This window comes from Limanda limanda, chromosome 9 (assembly GCF_963576545.1).
Source record: "Limanda limanda chromosome 9, fLimLim1.1, whole genome shotgun sequence".
Classification (NCBI taxonomy): Eukaryota; Metazoa; Chordata; class Actinopteri; order Pleuronectiformes; family Pleuronectidae; genus Limanda; species Limanda limanda.
In genome coordinates this window covers 17,010,194-17,031,797 of record NC_083644.1, presented here as the reverse complement: position 1 = coordinate 17,031,797, position 21,604 = coordinate 17,010,194, and the positions used below count along the sequence as shown (strand labels likewise).

The window sequence follows — 21,604 nt, the reverse complement described above, 5'->3', positions numbered from 1 at the left end:
GTAACATATTTTGGTCAAAACAGCACCCTTTTTACCCTGTCTAAAACAGCCCTCCTCAGATTTACCTGTTTTGAGTGCCCCTTCAAATACAAACTACTGTTAAAACTTTTTAGGAGGAACTGTCATTATCATCAACTATGCAGATATATACAGAGAATAAATGGTGCTTTTAAATATGATGTGTGTGTGATATGTGAAATAGTGACCTGTCAATTTAACATTTAACATGTTTAGTTACATTTTACTCACACTCAAATTTGTGTTAATCCCTGTAATGAAGTTGTTTACATGTATTAATTACTCATATAACTAAAAAAGACTCTACTGGTTATTCAACTGTACCTCTTTATATTTTCCGACAAGCCTAGAGTCTGTGTTTAGCAGCATAACAGACAGTTTAGTTCGTAGCTGTGGGATGGCAACTACCCACACCGATCCTGGTAAAACTACAGGGATTCCGGTGAAAGAAAAGTTTGGATTTGTTCAGTTTAGTCTGGAGTGTAGAGCTTCAGCTACATTTGTGCATGTTTTAATACAGAAGTGATATACAGAAGTCACCTCCCTTCATACACCACAGACCTCCTCCTGTCTGTGAGCACATCTGCCAACCAGGAGGGGGCAGAGAAAACTTGGTCTTTAAATCCATTGTACTGATACACTGAAGTCTCCCTGCTGCTCCTGTTCATATCTAGATATGTGTCTGTATGCCACTAATGGGGCAACTGTGGAGAAGGTCAAATAAAGCTACAAAGCACAGTGCGTGCATGTAAGATTACTAGCTTAACGCAAGGGCGCTGAACTAAGAGACCTTGGGGTAAAATCTGGTGTTAATCAGACAGAAACAGTTCAATGTTGATAATGACTGTAAAGTTCTCAGTGCAGCCTGAAAGTGGTGGAAGAACATCCTGACTCCCTGAAGCTCTGAAACTCTGCCTGGGGGTCACGCTGGTGTCAAGTCATGATAATTCTGCCAAGGCCCCACTCAGGTTTAAAGGAGTATATGTGTTCAATGTGGGACCATCACCTCAGTAACATGTGACCTTACAATGTGTTTGCCAATGGTTCCAATATAAATCTCACCAAGAGCAGGGAAAGGGTGAAGTTCTCACCAGCTGTTTGCACTATGTTGCTTTAATGAGAAGTGCATCATGGGATAAGATCATGTAAAGTTCCCAACCCTCAGAGCTGGCTCTCCCATTAAAGCCAGAGCCTTGAGGTGGATGTAATAAATCCAGATAACTTCAGATAATTAGGTCAGTTTTTTATTCCTCCCTATTTTTGCTCTGACAGTAAAGTGTGTGCCTGCTTTCCTGCTCCCAGGCTCCTCCCTCTCGGTCGGATCTTTTAGTGTTTGAGTCACTTTAACAACAGACGGACCAAAGTCAGGGTTTGCAAGGCAGGGAGAGAGAAATCCAGCCAACCGCGGAGAGGTTTTTCTCTCCTGCTCCTTTGCACGCGTGTGCGTAAAACGCTCCGAGCCTGGTGGGATCCAGCCAGAGAGGAGCCAGAGAAGAGGAAGTGGGAAGGAGGGACCAGAGCAGCAGTGGCGTGGAGCTGCCTGAGTGCTGGGAGAGAGGAGCACAGCTCAGACGCTTCCAGCTTCTCCTGGAGCCACAGATCTCTCCAGCTTACTACGCGTTGTTTGCCCCAAAACGCAGGAATGCGCGTAAAGGGACGCACGACTCCTGCGTTGCTGCCGCGGACCAGCGAGTCCCACACGAGTTTTTAAACACGCAGTGGTTTTGACAGAGTGAAATCACCTTCGCTGTCAATGTCAGCAGCACAGGTAGTGAAGAGGATCCCGGAAGAACACGTCGTGCAGGTTACTAGTTTGTTTGCATAGCCTGCGCTTTTTCTCCCAAAGCGATCGAGCGCAGATGGACTTGTTTCCTTATTCCAAAAGTAGCTGTCACCTTTTCTAGTTTTTGATTTTTTTTTTGTAACTGAGAGTAAATAAGCGGAGAGAAGATGAAGGAGCTGAGGAAGAAGAAGCTGTACGTGGTGGTGGACGTGCTCTGCGTTTTAGTTGGTAAGTTAAGGACACGCACGCCTGGCTCACCTTGTATTTGTGACAATGCATTTGACTGTTGACAGGAAGAACTGACGATCAACAGCAGTGTCTTGTCAGCAGCTTGTGTGTCTTTGTGGGTCGATATGTGTCAGTGTGTATGTAGGTTTTGCGTCACTTAATCAACATGGGAATTAATTGAATAGCCTGATCCCTGCAGTGTCACAAATGACACGCAAGCATCTCTGTAATTTAAGACCGAACCTCCTCTGGATGTTTAAAAGGCGCAGCTGAGTTTCATCTGTCAGGTCATCATGTAGTTTGTGCTGATCCCACTCTGGACTCATTTGGGCGGAAATGTGACAAATGAACATGCGCCAAACACAAGAGGAAATCTCCTCTCATGCTTTCTGCAAACTCCGGCAGCAAAAAAAAGAAAAAAACTTACTTTAGCAGGACGTTACAGAGCCTCAGGAAACAGTGTGTTTGTTTATGGAAATTTGATATGTATGTGTGAGCTCCGCTTATTTCTCATTTTCCTCAGCATTTTGTTTGCCAGCAGTCCTCTGAAGAATATACAGACCTCGCCCACGCTGTGCATGCCTCAATATATCCCTTCCATTTGTGCTCCCATTGTGTTGCATACAAGGAATCTTTCTTTTTTCAAGGAATAATTATCTGTCTTTTTTTATTTTCCATTGCTGTGGTTACATGAGTGCATCATTAGTATAATAGTTTCTGTCTCCTTCCTCCTCTGGGCAGTGACCAAATAATGGGATGTGAGAAACTGAATCATATCAGTGACGTGTCTCGTGGTTATAGTTCTCCACATTGTTCCTCCCTTTGCTTTTTTAACCATCAGTCTGTAATGAATAGAGCTGAGTAGGGAATTTATGGAGGACCACAGTGTAAAGCAATTTAGTGATTTATTTCTAATTGGACTATTAAACAGGGAGCCCATAAATACGTCTAAAAAAGTATGCAAAGATGTTCTTTTTATGGAAAAAGTAGATCATTTAGATTTTACAAACACTAATGAATATATGAATCCATCAGTAAATGGGTCACATTAACAGGCTAGAGGTCAATAAAAATCAACTTAAAACTAGAATGTTGAACAAACCTTCACTAAGGCCCAACAGTCTCCTTGATTATCAAGCTGCCGCAAATCTCAAACACACATAGACATCAGTCCTCTTAATATTGCATGTATGTTCTCATCAAAATCCTTGAATAGGTCTCTGGGACAGAGTCATAAAATAAGTTATCTTGCAATGGTAAAGAAAGTGGGGGAAAAAAAGAATCCTGGATCTCGCCCTGATTCGGTTTTACTATGGGTTCTTCCCTGATCCTTACCACATCCTTCCACCAGTGGTAGTGGTAGTCCATCAGTTGTTCTGTAATTCTGCTAATTACCAGACAGACAGGGAAACGGATGAAAAAGAACGTTCTTGGCAGAGATCACAATTACTGGATTAAAATACCGAAACAGATTAAGAGACTGCAACTATTTATACAACACCTGCAGTCGTCCATAAAGATGATGATACGCTTCTGATAACATCTATATCACCACTTCCCTGTGAGGAAGCTGTTTTCAGATGCACCCACGTTATAATAATCTGTTGATGTGGTGGGACATTGGTGTACTACTGTACCGTGACAGACTTGTGTTTCAGAACAGTGAGTCCTTTAGCAGCGCGTTTATCCCTTGTTGTGTCTGTGATGTTGCGGTTAAGCAGTGGAGGGAGGATGCAGACGAGGATGGCGGCTCGTGCGTGTGCAGCAGATCTGCTCGGCTGTGCGGTTTTCCCGGAGGTTGCAGACCCTTTCAGAGGGGCTTAGGGGGTATTTTCCTCCAACTGTGGGAAGATCTACAGACTGCTGAAGTTGATAAGCCTCTCCATTTTGCTGTCACAAGTCTGGGATTAATGTCTGGGCTGGGTTTGGTTTAATGGTCAGGTCCGGATGACTGCATCCCACCCGCTGCCTCTCCCTTCCCTGTGTGCCACCCACGTCTCCCACCCAAATAATCATCAAGCCAACCCCAAGCTTACGTGAGGTTGCCCCCAGCCATGTACCAACAACATGGTGGAGCTTGTAATTATGCTGACCATTGGCCCATATGGAAACAGACTTCTGACTCAGGTTTCGTCTGCATAGTGGAACTATTTACATTTCATTTAATCCCCAAAAAATCTAAATCGCATGTGAATCTTTTTACACTGAATTTCATCTGCTCTGATTAGCCTCTGTAGTTTTTCTACTTTCTAGTTTGAATTTATCCAACCTCTGGCTCTAAATATTCATGTCCTGCTCTCGAGTCGTGGAGCAATAAACTGTATATTAGGATAAATGACATGACAGCTCCCTATCAGTGAAGCCAGTGTCTCAATCACCACCTGGTGGCTGGCTGCAGTACAGGTTATAGGGCGACATTGGTTTCTTAGCCATCGGGTTGACTGTCGCATATCTCTAATCAACTGTGTTTAATTAAGAAATCTTGAAGCTCAAATCAAAGTGATTTCTTGGCCTTGCTTTGTGTCACTCACACCCTGCCCAGCCCAGGTAAACTAACAACCTTTTTGTGTCATATAAATGAACATGAGCTTTACTCTATTTTGTAAAACAATATTCGACACAGTCACTGAAACCCTTAATGGGGAAAACTCATGAGGAACCCAAATTAATTGTTTGCTCTTTTTTCCTTTAAGACACAAAATCTATTGTTGGTCTTGTTTAAAGATATTTGAGCTGTTGGCTCTGTTCAAATATCTTTCTCGGTCCGGAGTTTGTTTTGTTGTGTAAGCTCTCGTCCTCCTCCGCTCTTTCTTTGCTTGACTCCTTCCTTCCCCCCTCTCTCCCGTGTAAATACACTCCGTACAAATACATGATGGGTGTTGGCTCAGAGAACAGAGGAAAAACCGGGATGAACTGCTCTGTGCCGGCAGATTGTGTTCATAGGTGCAGCGCGGCAAGTGTGTGTAGCTTAAGGTCGGTGGAGGGGCGACGGCTCATGACTCAGCTGCTGGAGGAGATATGAATGGCAGCTTTGAATTTTGAGTAATGTGCAAGATACTTTAAGTAGTGTGAGCCTAAATGGCTGCGGGGCAAGGCATCGGTGTAACAAACGCTCACGCACAAACTTTTGTTTCCCGTGTAAATGCTCTTTGTTGTTATGTTAAGTACACTGTGACAAACCAGTTCTGGTGATTACACACACACGCACACACACACACACACACAGAGAAACACAAACACACACATCCAAACAGAAGGAACAGTTCCCATGATGACATTTTATCTCTTTGATAGAAAGATATTGTCACAATATGTATCCATTAGCTTTATAACTCTTATATTTCTTCTAAGACGGTTCCTGTTATGTTGTTATTCCCTTTGATGCAGTATCCGATATTTGTGTTTTTGAGTTTCCTTTTCCAACTCGCACTTCAACAACAAGGCCGAAAAGTTTCCTTTAAACCTTGAACTTTTTTGTGTAATTGGCTTATTTATTACCTGATATAATAAAGCCAGCTCCCAACGCCCCCACAGTAATACCAGAGTTATTACGTGTTTCCTCACATTCTTTTCATCATATCAGACTGCGATTACATTGTTAGTATCCTCATGTTCTGTTCTTTGACCTCGCTGGATGTTGGTTTGCCAGCAGCAGGATCCTCGGGGAGCGGGGCCCCTCGTGTGGCTGGGTTGGGAAGAGTGATTGTGCCGAGTTCTCAGAGATAGCCAATGAGTGCACTTGATGGGAATTGTTTTTCTCGGGAGAATTGGGTCATGGAAACTGGAGCTCTTTTAACAAACAGACACGTCCCTCTGAGAAATATTTGTCTATTTTTGTTGTTCTTCTTCTAATCAAATGAACCAGGAATTCTGGGGAACACAAAGTCTGTTTAAAAGTCACAAGGACATTTTCTCATGGAAATGTCTCTTAAATCAGTACTTGATCATGTTAAAGACATTAAAGGGGCTATTTTTCTATTTCTACATAGCTAGCATTAGCTGTTTCTTGCAATATAATAGAAATGTTGCAAGTTCAGCATCAAACTTTATTCCTTTGCTCTCCAAGAGTTGTTTTTTTACAGCAATCGAAAGCAACGCCAGTGTTCTCTCGTTTTGCTTCTATTTCTATCACATACTGCTTCTACTGAAGTTAGCATGCAAACAGGCTAGCCTTGGCCCAGCCAGCCTATTTTTGCGCTTTCCGTTAGACTATATATAAAGATGGAAGACATGACTGCTCCCCAAAAGTGAAGCCAAAGCATTGTGTCCACCCCCCAGTGGCTGGCTGCAGAAGCTTGAAAGTCCTGCCTCCTCCATGTTACTGGATGGACTGAAAAGTCAAAGTAAGTAAGTCCCATAAGTCATTTTAGGAAACTGCGTCTGGCAGCATTCCACAAACGCCAGCCCAGTACACACTTTTTAAAAAAAAAACTGAGCTTGGAGAAAATTTGGGGAATTTGGTGGAACGGCTCGACAAAAGTGTAAAACCAGTAAATGTGTATACTATCTGAGTATTTTGAATGTTTTAAACACATTATAGATGATCAACTTTAGTATCTTCCTGTGTCTTTTGATGGCAGATGATTTAAATGCTGAAGAACCTTCCAACGTACATTTTTTTACTTCTATCCTGTAAAACTTAAAAGACAACGTATGCTTAAAGAGAGCAAGCCTGAGTGAGTGAGGACAGTTCCATTTTTTAGCAGAGATTCAAGTTTTTGAAAAGTGACAAACACTGTCACAAACAATGTCAATGGTTGTCCTCTTTGTGTACATGTAATAACACCTTACTGTATATTTGGCATTGATACGCAGATGTCTCAAAAAGGAAACACACAGCATCACATTGAGAAGCTCCGTACCCTTCAGGACAGTCGTGCACTTGAACTCCTCCCGCTATCCCTTCATGGTTTGGGTTAAGACCTGTGTGGCGTGGCCTATGTCTTTGATCACCTCCAAACCTCCAGACTCTTTGATTGCCAGCCCAGATTTAGCCTCTCTCCCTCCCACCCGTTCGTCCGACCTCGCCTGCCACCCTGTCTCCTTATGCGCTGCTTGGAGCTAAGCATGCGTGAATGATGGACGGAGTGAAACAGCGGGATTAGAAATAAAGAAAGGGCCACAGCGGCAGCAGGATTTGGTGTGACTGAAGTTGGGCGTTCCTCATGTGAATTAGAATTCCAGAGGCCAGCGCCGGCGGAGCCTGTAGGCTCAGCACATACCTTCCACATTAGTCAGTCCGGCTTGGGGTGACAGTTAGAAAGGAGTGTTGTGCTGTTTTGTCACTGCCAGAGGTCTGTAACATCACCTACTGTGTGTTTGGACTTCAGAGCTTTGGTGGCGTGAGTTTCTTTCAACAGACAATGTTTTGAAAGGAGCAAACAAAAGAGAGAGAGAGAGGAAGGAAAGAAAAAATTGGAAAAACTGAGTGCAGCTACAAGGAAAAAATGGTTGCCTCTGTGCTCGTCTACAGTGGAAGGGGGATGAGTTGGAAACAGGAGTCAGAAATGGAGACACAAGGGATGAGAAATAAAGAGGCAAGGAAAAGTATTCATGCAACAGGATACATGAGCTGTGGACAGAAGGAAAAGATGCATCGGAAATAGAAACGAGAAAGAAGAAATGACCTCCATGCTGGAAAGACGGGAAATTAGAGTGGAAGAAATTAGATGGAGGAGCGTTCTGGCAAATGTTGCAGCTGTGACCCTGAAGGAAAGTGTTGTAGCAGGCAGGGCAGCCCAAGGGCATGAGAACACACACACACACACACACACACACACACACAGGCTTTACATGCCTTGAATATATGCATACTGAAAACCCAGATGTATGTTTTTCAAATGGAGGAGAATAATTGTCCGTCCATGTGGTTCTGCAGGTGCAGCAGGTTGTGTCATGGTTATGAAACCAGGGCAAGTAGGTGTGAGGTGCTCTCACACTATTTCCAATTGATTGTGGGAACTCAAGTCAAGGCGTCAACCTATTTTTCTGTAGTTGAAAAAAAAATGGACCAGGATGGGCCGATGCAGAGGCGAGAGAGGGAAAGACATGGGAGAAAAAGTCAGAAAAAAAACGCAGATATAAAAACAACTAGATGGAGAAAAGCAAGGAGAAGACGTGACAAGCCTCGGATCTCAGCCCCGGAGTGTGATTGTGGTCCGAACGGTTCTGTGTAATTGCAGATCTGCCGGCTAAATAAAGCTCCATCCCATCGAGGCCTCTATATTTACAACAGAAGAAGTGTGTGGGAGGACACTGCAATCAAGAGGATGACTGAGAGGAGGACGGAGCTGCGAGAGAAGAATGAATGACTTTGAAGAAGACAGAAAGGAAAAAAAAAAAGAAGCAGAATGGAGGATGTGAATGAGCAGTGGAATGGATGCAAATCTCTTCTTACGGAGACATCTTACGAGGGTTTTGATTCATGCTAAAAATGTCTGATTGTCAGTCTCTCTTTTCTACCAAAATAAGTGGGTCTGCAGTTTTTTTAAACATGAATGAACCTGCTAACAAAAGACTCCTTTCTCATTACCAGTAGAGGAGTTTGCCTTTCTGTTTGTTTTTCTTTGCCCGGGCGAGTAATGTTCGACGTCATAAATGCCCTGGAAGCTGAGAGGCTCTTTCACCTCGTGTCTTGCCAGTGTTGCACTTCGCACAATATGAAGAATAAAATCTCTGTTGTTCCCAAAAAAAGGACACAAATCTTTGTGGCTATTTATGCCGTAAACTCCTGGAAGGCATCACAACATTTCAGTGTCAGCATCCAGACAGAACAAAGAAGAAGAAGCTTGTTGTCACGTTTCGATCCCTGCCGATCTGAGCCCAAGCCGATAAAAACCTCTGTCTACTGCGGAGTAATGTGACCCAGGAGTGAATGCCGATGTATCCAGATAAAAAACAGATGTTAGTGGCTTTTCAGACCAGTGGAAAATGGGCTACACTAAGAACCAATTCATAATGGGAGACACTGAGGTGCCACTGTGGATGGATGCGCTTCCCAAAATGGAATTGAAGCGTCTAAAATGTCTTCATCTGAGACAGGAAACCTCCAGCTCTGTGTCCTGCTTATTCAAGCAGGCTCCCAGGCAGGAAGTTGGACTGACCAATGGAGATTATCTTCATGGCTCCATTTCAAAACTGTGGCAGTATTGGCCATCCATCCATCCATATGTAGCAGCAGTTGTCGAGAAAGAGGGTTTGCCTGGTTCCCAACTAAGTACCTCAGCTTTTCCGTCATGTATAATGTATGTTCATTTGGATTTTTCTCTACAAGACGATCCACCACAGACGTCTGTGAGTTTAGCTGCAGCCAGAGCCTCTACTCCGTCTCTGAGTGGAAGCAGCTCTGGAGCAGGGTCAGCGCGGGCTGTGGGGTTGTCCTTGTGGTATCCAGGAGCCCTATTTTGTCTGCTGTTGGATCTATTTTTTGCCTGTAAGCAGTTTGTGTATGTGTCTGCTCTCTAGGAGAAGGGCTGGTTTGTTTCTTGCAGGTTTAATCCACAGGGACATTGATCAAAACACACACAGACACACACACAAACACACACACACACACACACACACACACACACAAACACACCTCAGGATGTCGGCAGTCATTCTGGCAGTCCACACTCTTTACATCATTTTTTTGGTGTTCTTTTATTTTTATCCAAACTTGTAATTTATGACTCAGATTTCAGCTGAATTAGGGCTTTACTTATGAATACAGCAATGAAAAATTCATAACAATTTTTTTACAAGCCAGGGGAGGACTATTGAAGGCCAGATGCCCTGACTTCACTCAGCCTGTGAACTCTGTGGCAAAATCCCTGTTTGGTTATAAGGTCTTAGTAAGCACAAAAAACGTATTAAAAACATTCAGCAAATGGCCAAACGGACGAAAACATGATACTTGAGAAGTCAACGTTGACGGCTTACATGCAAAAACACCGTTTAGGAATTCGCAAGCACGTTGGGTGGAAGGAACTATATTTCACCACCGTCTGGCACACCTCTTTGAAGTTAGCACTTCATTTTTGTGCCGCTTCAACGTGATTAATGGTCCGGCTCTGGCAAGTGTTAAAAGCTTCATAAAGCAGTTTTGAAGTCGCAACACCCTGTGACTTTAATGTAGAAATGATTATGTCCTTCTGCTGGTTTAAAGTGACATTTACCGTGCTCTATTAAATAAACATTCCTCAGGACTTTGTCTGAGCCAATCCTACACAAATCTTTCAAACCTGCTGTTACATATAATGCATTCAGAAAGTGTTTAGACCCCCACACTACTTTCAAAGAACATGTCTGACAGACTGCTGCAATTAGTGCTTCAAGAAGCAGAGTGCCTCCTTCATGCTCTTCACAGGATCCCCCCCCCCCCTTTCCAAACGTAATAGTCTGAACATTTTCCATATCTGAAAACAGCTTTAAAGAGCTGGCTATAAAAAGGTCATCCAAGGAAGAAGGGCCTAAGACATGTGACCAAGCTTGTGACAGTGCAACAACTCGCCCCAGAGTTTTGGGAGAAACCTTCAGAAGCACATTCATCACTGATGATACGTGGCTTTTGGCGCCATATCAGAAATCCACTCTGCGATGACTCTTCAAGACAAACTGAGACATTGGAATCTTTTTACTTTGTTTGTTTCTAGCCGCTCTGCAGCAGCAACAAGGCTCTTCTTAGCTTTTAGTTATTATCTCGCTCACCACAAATAATATAACTTAATAACATTGTCTCTGTCAAAATGTGGTCTGCTGCTCGTTGCGTTGGGCACAAACTCTGCAGAGTTTCCTTGAAACTTGTCCAGTCGAGCGTCATGTTTCCAATAACAGTTGAAATGTTTCTTTTCATCACAATAACTGTGTCCACATCACAAACTGGGCTTGTCTTTATAGTAGATTAATTTGTCTTGACCGTTGCCAAGACGATGCTTACAGTTACATGTGCTTGTTTTTCCTTCACCCTGACCATGAACTGACAGCCACACAGCCACAAGGGACCACCTTGAAGTCTGCTATTCATTTTTTGGGGCTTTTTGTTCAGGTTTTTTTGGATTCATATTCATATATTCTTTTAATGGGACGAATCAGATTGTTCAGGGTCTGTAAACAACCTAGAGGTGGATCCCCACACCCTAAAATAAAGTATACATACATAAAATATACATCTGAAAATGTATATTAGTGTCATATTGACATTTTGTATTTTTAATAAGTTTGCCAAAAATAATTGAAATTCAGTTCTCTTTGGGGTTTCTGAGTTGTTTTGAACAATTTAGACAATTATAACACAAGCATTTAACAAAATGTGAAAGAAGTGAAGGATGTGAATTATTCCTGTAATCACTCACATATATGATATTTATCCTTCTGTTTTGTTGGCAGTTCTAATGTCTTTTTAATGCTGGGCTAAATGCAAACATTACAAGTGTCATAAAAAACATATTAGAACGGTCTGGTATTAGGTATGGTCTGATGTAATCTGTGGAAATAGATTTGAACCTTATTTGTCACAATGATACCTCCTGAATGAAACTGAATCCACTCGCACTGTCTTTGATTTGACTCCAACCCTTTGTCAGTGACCGGGCAGAGAAGGGGAGGTAAACCAGCAGCATCAGTTTCTTAACATTGCGTTCCTGTTCTCAAGAGCTGGAAGCAGGATGCAGGATACAGGTGCAGACGCTGCCTCCCAAAACCAACATCAGTAGATCCAAGTCAGGTCGATCCCCCTAGACTCCTGAGACAGGATGTCAGTTAAAAGACCCTGTATTGTGCTGTGGTTTTTACAAACAGGATTTGGGTGAATATATGATGTCCTGGCATGGCAGATAGACGTGTAAACATTCTTCCAGTGGCCAGCTGTTACCTTAAGTTATCATAAATCCTTATAACTTCCTTCCTCCCCGCCATTCTATCATTGTTTTGCTGAATGCTTAATGTGAGCTCGAGTTTGTTTTTTGGATTTCATCCTGAAACCATAGACCGTATGTCAAGATGGATGATTTCCCATTATGGAGAAATAAAGAGGAAATATCCCGGATACGAAGGCTGCCATCTTGTGCAGATGACGTAATTTGGAGCCAGAGTCTGAAATTGCTGTGTAGCAACTGACAAATGGAGCTGTGATGTTGAGGCCATGCTGATACACACAGTCGACCAATCACGAGTCAGTATCAGCCATCAATCATGATGTTTCGCCCGGTTTTTGTAGCATCATATAGCACATTTCTGATTGTACCATCCACTAACATGGAGGAGGTACGGTTTAAGACCTTGACTGCAGGTTGCCCCCAAGGGGACGATTATATTACTTTGGCTTCATTTTTGGGAGCCCTAATGTCGTCCATCTTTGTATACAGTATATACAATCAGCTCAGATGAACGGTTGTTCTCAATGTGTGGTTTTAGCGCAACAGGCATTAAACAAGAGTTTCTGAAGCTTTTCGGCAGAGGACATGGTTTCACTTTGCGTACAAGCAGACCCTCTGCATGTGTAACAAGATGTGCATCAGTAATATAAAGTGCCCTTGACTTCAGACCAGATTTCTGTTGGTCAGTCAGTCAGTCACTTTCCTCTCCCTCAGTTTGTCACAACAGCATCCAACCACACCTCATTGTAAGACCATGGCTGCTCTAAACGACAACTGCTATCTGTAAAACGTGGGCACTGTGTGGGAAGACCACAGCTGTATCGGTTTCAAACTAGTAAAGTGTTTCCTGCCTTTTTTGAATATAGAGTTGAAATCCCTTGGTATCTCTGCATGTTGTTTCCTTCCTTGTTGGACCAGTCTAAACCCAGCTCCTACCAAGGTCGGGTTACCATGTGTGACGATGTGTTTATCCTATAGAACGCTATTGTTTATTCTCCTCTCAACACAAAGCTCCTGTTTTTCAGCAGCTCACCCTGAGACAGACACTGAGCCAGTGAAACTCTTTGTCTCTATGGTGTCTGTGAGGAACATGTGTGCAATTGGCATCTCACTTAACAATGTCTGTTCTCATGTTCATGCAAAGTCAGACATAAGCAGGACCCAGACACTGCATTGTTCTGTCTGTTTTTAGGATAACGCAAAAACTACAGATTCTTTTGAAACTTGGTGGAATGGTGCGTCTGGGCCAAAGAGGAATTACGTTTTTGTCCCTTTTGGGAGACTTTCATGCATTAATGCAGAGATCTTTATGAAAACAATCAGGCATGTGTAGAACTAATATTTCTGAACAGGTGAAATATAGTGCTGATCTGGTGCAAAGTATGTATACATGTGAATACAATTTGATTATAAAATTGTCAGTCAGCCTTGGCCGTGCCCTTCCAGTAGTTTATTGTGAATAGCACTATTTATTATGGGAATTTCTTGGTTTGTTTATTACAAACATATTGAACTTGGAAAGACTCAATCCAAACACTGTCAAAACTTTAAAGTGTGTCATATAATTCCCATCTGGACTTTCTGCTGAACAATCTGTTCTGTGCAAGTGTTTCTAAAACTCACAGCATTTATGACTTAATACTAAAGTACTAGTCATTTTGTTTTTCTGCCCTCATGATGAGAGTTTTCTGGGTGGAGGTAAAAACCCAGTTGTGTTCACCTCAGCTGAATCCTGATCCATCGTCCACTTGTATATTTTCCTTCAGTCTCCGTCTTCTCATCAGTCAGTCTCACTGGACCTCCTCCTGGAATTATGTCAGCTGCAGGCGTTTTTCGAAAGAATGGGAGGGGTGCACTTTCTCATTTACACAGAAATGTAATACTATTGGTGGGAGCAGCCCTTTTCCACGGCTGTTTTTCTTGCATTTAGTGTGCGGCTGTATGGCATTTCCATAATGGGCCCAAGACTGTCTCTGCCTGCTATGTGCATGGTGGTGGTAGATGTCAGGGTGGGGAATGCATTCCTCACTAGGGCTGCAACTCATAAGAATTTGAATCAGTTCATCAGTTCAACTCGTATATTTTTATTTACATATTCTATTAAATCTCAAATAAAGCTAAATATCCATTGCAGGCCACCAGACTGAAAGAATTAATCATTGACCACGTAAAATGGCACTCAGTGGAGCGCATACCAACGCCAACGCCCAGCAGTCCCCCTTAAATTCAATCAAGCTGCACACAATTACACACACTCATAGATATCAGTTCCCCAAATATACATCTGGATCAATTAATTGTTCCTTGGAAATAGGTGAAAATGTCAAAACTAGACCCGATCTGCCAATGTTAAAGAAAGTGACTAAGAAATTTTGATCCAATCCGAAGTTTAAGGTTTTCTCTTCCTTGGGAAATGCACTCCGTAGATTTTACGTGATACTTCTGACAACCCCCCCCCCCTCCAAAAAAAAAACTGACATGGGTGGAAACATAACCACCGGGGCTGATGTAATCAGTCTGTCTTGATTAGTTGGTTTTGGTCGGAAATAATTTGTAAATTGAGCCACAGGAAAATAATCGACATCTATTTTTTTATCAATTAATCCATCTGCTCTTAAACTGTGCACAGGGAATAACATATTCTAGAGTTTTGAACAATTGATCCAGTTAAAACAGACATTTTGCCACATAATATTTGACTTAAATCCTATTATAGATAATATAATTGGCATATTATTCAGCAATGGAAAGTTCCATTACCTGCAGCTTCAAACTGGACCAACAACTTATTTTAGCACTGCTCCACTTTCACCCCGAAAGAGTCTCAGGTTGGAAGAATCCGTTCTGGCTTTTGCAGTTGTTTAAACGAGGTCTTTCTCCGACAAGCTGTTGCTGCCTGGAGTCGTTCTCCACCCAAATCTCTTCATTATGTAACACTCTCCATTCTGGCCTTGAATAGCAGCAATAAAAAGTTAGAAGCAGGATCAGTTTACAGCCAAAGTTTCCAGTAAAAATGCAAATGTTCAAGTAGCTCATCAAACCTCTCGTCTCTGCTGCCTGATCACAGTTTTAGTTAAAAAGTCCTATAGTTATATTAATATATCTCCTGAATGTATGATTATGGAAACTTGAGCTGCAGATTTTATTTGCCATGTTTGGAAGAGAAGACATTATATTTGTTGTTACAAAATTAGCTATAAGATAACATGTACTTTTGTAATGAAAGGAAATGCTTGATTGCTATGAAGAATGAGTATTTGCATGATTCAAACATAAAATACAATACAATTCAGTACAGTAATGAAATGCATGGACAACAGGTTGTACATTAAATTACTTCAAAGAAGATGATCAAGGAAACGTCCTAATTAAGTAACTATTTTAAACTAACCAATTAAACATGTCTAAGATTTTATATACATTTTTTTATTGGTTCATAACTTTTTAATTCAATTAAATAAAAATGTTTTTATAGGCCCAAATCGGGATGTTTTTTTTCTGCACACAGCCACATTAAAGAGCTTCAGTTGAGTGTCTGTGTGTCTGTGTGTTGTGTACCCTCTTGTAAGTGTTTGTATGATCTTGTCAGATTTTTATATTTTTTTTAAATTTACCCACACGCTGCTGTATATAAATACATTTTTTCCCTCACTGTTTATTTTTGCAGTTCCTTGCTGTACATTTCTACCCTGCCATTTAACTACCAAATGTTTTTTTTTGTCTCCTTTGTGGGTTATTTCATCATTGTGATTTTAGAGCTCCAGCTCCAGCGGGGGAGAGAAAACAATTTAGCTATCCTTAGAAAAACATTTTCACTTCCCAGCTTAAGAAGTGATGTCATGTCTGCAAACTTGCAGGAAAAAAAAGAGACAAATGTGTTATTTTAAGTTCATTAACTTGGATTAAACCTTGTTTATGTTCTCCATAAATCACTTTAAGGGGAACAGCAAGGTTTCTCCATATATAGTGAACATTCACTTTTAGCTTTTGTGTATGACCTGGCTGGTTCTTATCTGAGAGTTTCCCTTCTGTTTTGATTTAATTTCAGCGGCACTGCCCTTCCTCATTATGACCATTGTGTTCAAGCCATATCAAAGGGGCGTCTACTGTGATGATGAGAGCATCATGTACCCATTAAAACCAGACACCATCACCCACGGCATGCTGGCGGCCGTCACCATCTCCTGCACGGTCATCATTGTAAGTCTCACCCCAAACATCAATCTTCCCTCCCTCCTCCCTCTCTGAGAGTTTCATCTCATCCATTCTCAGCTTTAGGAACTGGCTAAAGAATGGACCTATGAGGAAAAGTAACTGCTCTTCTTTTCCCCCTGTCAGATCTCCTCTGGGGAGGCGTACCTGGTTTACAGCAAGAGGATTTACTCAAACTCAGACTTCAACCAGTACGTAGCCGCGCTCTACAAGGTCGTGGGCACCTTCTTGTTTGGGGCAGCTGTCAGCCAGTCCCTGACCGACCTCGCCAAGTTCACCATCGGCCGTCCAAGGCCTAACTTCATGGCTGTGTGTGCCCCCAAGGCCTGCACGGGATACATGGCTTTGATCAACTGCACAGGCAAACCGCAGGACGTCACCGAGTCAAGGTACAAAGAGAACTGAGTTTTTACTTAAAACACAGAGAGGAAATGAGAATAGCACTCGATAGAGCACATATCTCTGCCAAGGCCCAACGGTCCCCTTAAATTCAACCAAGCTGCACCAAACTCTACACTCACAGATTTCAGTTCCCTTATGCTGATTTGTTTTTTCTAGTCCATGAATTATTCCGTGGGTGAACATGTAAAAAGAAAAAACGCCCTATCTTGTAATGTTAAAGAAAGTTAGCAAAACAAATCCTGGATCTGCGCCCGGATACAAATTCGCACCATAAAACTTGTTCTTCCCTGACCCACACATCATCCTTCCACTGAGTTTCATGGAAATCTGTTAACTTGTTTTTATGTAATCTTGTATACAAACAAAAGAACACAGGTGAAAACACAAAACCTCCTGGGTGGAGGGAGTTAAAAAAACATTATTATCACGCACCAGAAAAGAGAAAATGTTAGATGTTGTTTGATATTGTTTTGGTTTAATCAAATAATACATTTTACAAGATAATTTGGAGCCAAACTGATATGGAGTTTTGAAGGCCGATATCAGAGTCAACAAATTCAGATATATTAGCTTATGTTTGTAGATATACCAAAAAATTATCTTAAAATATCCTTATCAAAATTATAGTTGAGGATAAATATTTTACAGTTCTAAAATAAACTTTATTATAACCAAAAATGTTACAAAAACACAAATACAACCAAAATATAGAACCCTAGATACATTTATTCTGCTATAATGACAATGATGACAATTAGATTCCTCAGTATAAAATGTGATTCAGCTACATTTGAGTCTTTGTCTTTTCCAGATTGTCCTTCTACTCTGGTCACTCCTCTTTTGGGATGTACTGTATGCTCTTCCTTGCAGTAAGTACCACACACAAGCCTCAGTCCTAAAACACAATGTAAACATTCAACAGTAAATATAGATGTGTCACCATGCCACCATCTCAGTGTGACTCAGGCATGAAAGTCCCCAGATGGTCTCATCATGAGAACAGATTTATGCATTTGGATCTGCAGTCAAGGGCTTATTGTTGAGACCATGAAAAGGCTCATAGATCCAGTTTCTGCCTTTGGACACAAAAGGGACAAGGCAAGAGTTCAGAGGAGGAATGTGGACAGTGAGAGACGGGATCTGGAGACGTCTGCTGCCTTTTTCCCGGCAATGATGAAGGCAGAGCATGTGCTGCTGCTGTGTTCTGTATCCACTTCATTGCCCTTGGCCTGGTTTCTTTCTGTTAAAAGGCCTGCAGGCACCGGACAGTGAGTTTCAGGAGGCCAAGCAAAGCAACTTTCTTCCGTTCAGAGAAAAATTCCATTTGAGAGAGACAGAAGGATCTCTCCAGCTAGTGTCCTGTCGGTAGTCTGGACTCCACTCTCTTTTTACCAGATGAATAGGAGCTAAGCCGTGATATCCAGGCTGCAGGGTTCAGTGCAGAGAGGCTGTGAGGCACCGGGGGGGGGGGGGGGGGGGGCGACCATAGTACGATGCCAAGTTTTGCACCTTCAGCAGTAACCAAGCAGACGCCTAGTGACGTCTGTGCTGTTGCCGGGTTCATAAGTATTTTGGCATCTGCTGCTGTCCAGTGAAATAAAGGGTTTCAGTTGTGTTGTGGACATAAATTAGCCTCATACTCAACAGCCTTTTACATTCAAATCCAATTTGAGACGTATACCAGCTACTGTTTCTGCCTTAGAGACACATGAACTCATGCTCTACGTGAAAAGAGGTTTTTATTATTGGTGTTTGCAGTGAAATAACATGTACTTTGAAACCTGACAGTAGGGCAGACTAATTGTTTAAGCATAAACACAGAAACTTGACTGCTGCATGACTTCACTGCTATTTAACTAATGCAAATAATCTTTTTTCTTCCTTCCTCTTCCCTGAACCATCTCCCACTCTCTTCTCCTCCTCCAGCTTTACGTGCAGGCCAGACTGGTGGCTAAGTGGGCTCGACTCCTCCGGCCCACAATCCAGTTCTTCCTGGTAGCCTTTGCGGTGTATGTGGGCTACACCCGAGTCTCTGATTACAAGCACCACTGGAGCGACGTATTGGTGGGGATGCTGCAGGGGGCGCTGATCGCTGTGCTCAACGTGAGTTCAACTTCATTCAGGGAGATTCCCTGCCCAGTGAAAGAATGTCTGCACTGTACTCTTGTGACATTAGACAGTCGGTATATTCGCCAAATGATGCTCAGAGACGTCTTTGATCTGGTGTCGAGTCCTAACTTATCTATACGCTGTGAAGAGTCAAGATTGAAAATCGTAGTACAGATGGAAGTGCAGCATGAGTGCATTCAGGTACATGTAACTCAAGATGTTTTCAGACATTAACTCTGAGATTATCAGTGCAATGGGTTCTGGACTTTTCCCTTATACCCAAAAGCTTTCTGATCTTGTTGTCTTTCCAAGTTAACATCTTCGTCGGCGTCCCTATGTACGGCTCCTTACTTTCATCCTGAGATATATGTGTACTACCGTGTTTTGCCCAGGCCACACAGGATGTGTGAGCCCATTTCCTTGCTCTTCTAGTGAGTCGGACTCCCGGTTATTTTCTCCCAGTTCACAGCAACATAAACAGTGAAAATGATCTTTCCCCACAGTTTCAATGTCCAACTGCAGCATAAGAAACATAAATATTTGCTTCCCGTACCTGTTTCAAAGTAAAAGCCCTCTGGCATTACTGTTGACTGAATCCAGTCATTTGTTGTAACAAGGTTCTGGAGGAGTTGAAGATGCACGGCTCGTACCATAGTGTGCTGGCATTTAGTTAAGTTCATAGGCCGACAGAAAATATGGTGGTCATACCAGAAACCTCACGTAGCAGCTCTGCAGACCCACTTCCTGTGTGAACAACAGGCCCCGGAGAGATGCAGCAGATCAGCAACACAGCTGGCACACACTGCGCACACACACACACACATGGCCTAGGCGTTAGAAACGTCATCAACACGTCCACATGCTGGCTCTGAATCCTCCAGATTCTCCTGATGTGATCTCACATTGGCTCTGACACACCCATTTGTGTTTTCACATACTGGCCCTCCGGAAAATGGCAGGAGATTATCTGTATAGTTAATTGCATGTGTGGAAGCTTCTTCAGTTCCTTATCTCACATCCTCCTTCAGTCCTGAGTTTAACAGATTCACTGCTAGAGGAAGCAAAGGAGATTTTATACCTGCTCAGGTCTCTGACTGTATTTATTTGGAACCCATAGAATCTACCTGATGGAAGCAGTTCAAGATCTGAGCACAGGACGTGACTTTGTGAGAAACACACAAGCTTTTATTTTATTCCGAAAACATTTACCTCCTATTTGTGAATCAGTGCTCACGTGGAGAGCTTATTAGATGTTTGAACTTTCTGTGAAGTGTTTCCAGCCTCGTACCTGTTGAAATCTTGCTCCTGTGGTTTCAGGCCTTAGGCAAAGCAAACACGGGTTGGACTGTCCAGATCATAAGAAAGACATTTAATGGAAATCTGAACCATCAACGATACTGCTTCCTTTAAATCAGAGCAGCTGCTAGTGAATCAACATTTCTGCTTTATTTCATTCTGGCGGTGAAACATGTGTGTAGACGGGAAGTATAAGTGTAGTGGAGTGCGACAGAGGCAGAGTGTGGCTTGACAAGAACACACACACACACACACACACACACACCGGCAGGTTCTTCGTCCATTCCCCCCCACTCCATCCAGCTGGGCTCCTTTTATAGTTTGGACACTTCCCTGTTTTGATTGAACCACTGTCAGCACCGCCTTGTGGAAACTCTGCAGTGGTAGAGTGTGTGTGTTTGTGCGTGTGCGTGCGTGTATGATTAATGGGGAAGTGAGTCCGCGCCTTTCGGCCTTCACGTGGCTCCGCGCAATTAGAGACCCTCCTGGGCCGAGTGTTTTATGGCCGACAGGGGTTGTGCCTGCTCTCTGTGTGTGTTCCTCTCAGATGTGCACGAGTGTTAGTGTGTCACTCAGCAGCTGGGCACGGACCGCTCCAGACACATGTAATCACAGTTTCCAGACCTGCCCTCAATCCGTATACCTCCTCTGTATCCGTCACACAGGAGACACTCCACGAGCTCTGTGGGAAAAATATCCACTAACCTAGTCTTTCTCTCTTCTCCTCATTCTCCTCATCTCCCTGTTCTCTTCCTGTCCTTAAACACCTCCTGTCCTCCTGCTCTCCTTCTTCTCTCCACCTCCTCACCTCTGCCCTACCTCGCTTCTTCCTCTCCTCTTCCTCTCCTCCACCAGGCTCAGAGACAGTTTCATCCCCCAGGCCATAAGACTTTTAAACTCCTCTGAACTGCAATAACTCCACCAAACCAGCACCCTGGAATATTTGCATATTTGCACCAGCACCATAATAAGCATATTTGAATATTTGCACTACTGCACAAATTGAACATTCATCTGTAAAGATATATATTTAGATGTATATATTTTATTTTCTATTTTAAATTTTTGATATTCTATTTTAAATTTTTGATATTCTATTTCATTGTTATTCTATTTTATTCTTTTTTATTCTATTTTATACTATTTCCATTTTTATTTTATTTTTTTGGGTTGAAATTACTGAGCATTGCTTAAAGAGAGTGTGTGACCCAAGCATTTCATTGACAGTGACTACTTCATGTTATCTCTGTTCATTTGACAATAAAAAATCTTGAATCTTGAATCTTCTCTGCAGGTGTGCTTCGTGTCGGACTTCTTCAAGAAGCGTCCTCCACGTTGCACGAGGCAAGACACCACCGAAAACGAGGAGCCGGAGAGGAAACCCAGCCTGCAGATCGTAGACTCTGAGCACACCAACCATTACAACTACCACCACAATCCTGGCCCTGTGTGATAGTGGGGGGTGGGGCTGACGCTGGGGGGGAAAGAAAGGCTACAGCCTGCAGATCCCAAACCTGTGTGATGGGGGTCCAACCCAGGGGTCTTCAACCGTCATTGACTCTTTGCTGGATGAGAAGTTCTATGACTATGATTTGTTAAATCTTGGCTACATGTGTTTCCGGTCTTCAACCAGACCTTTGTGTCTCTGTTTGGAAGGAGAAAAGTTCGGGATCTGGTCTGTAGCTTGCAGCCTTCAAGCCCC

The 21,604-nt window shown here is 42.6% G+C and overlaps 1 protein-coding gene across 1 annotated transcript; it reads left to right on the top strand.

Moving 5' to 3' along the window:
- The first annotated feature begins 1,376 nt into the window (after positions 1-1,376).
- plpp2b (phospholipid phosphatase 2b) lies at positions 1,377-21,357 on the top strand. The gene is made up of 6 exons (XM_061077970.1): positions 1,377-2,029; positions 15,932-16,083; positions 16,222-16,484; positions 17,309-17,366; positions 18,424-18,600; positions 21,197-21,357. The coding sequence occupies exons 1-6, from the start codon at positions 1,969-1,971 to the stop codon at positions 21,353-21,355; spliced, it is 870 nt and encodes a 289-aa protein (XP_060933953.1). The 5' UTR covers positions 1,377-1,968; the 3' UTR covers positions 21,356-21,357.
- Positions 21,358-21,604: the final 247 nt, after the last annotated feature.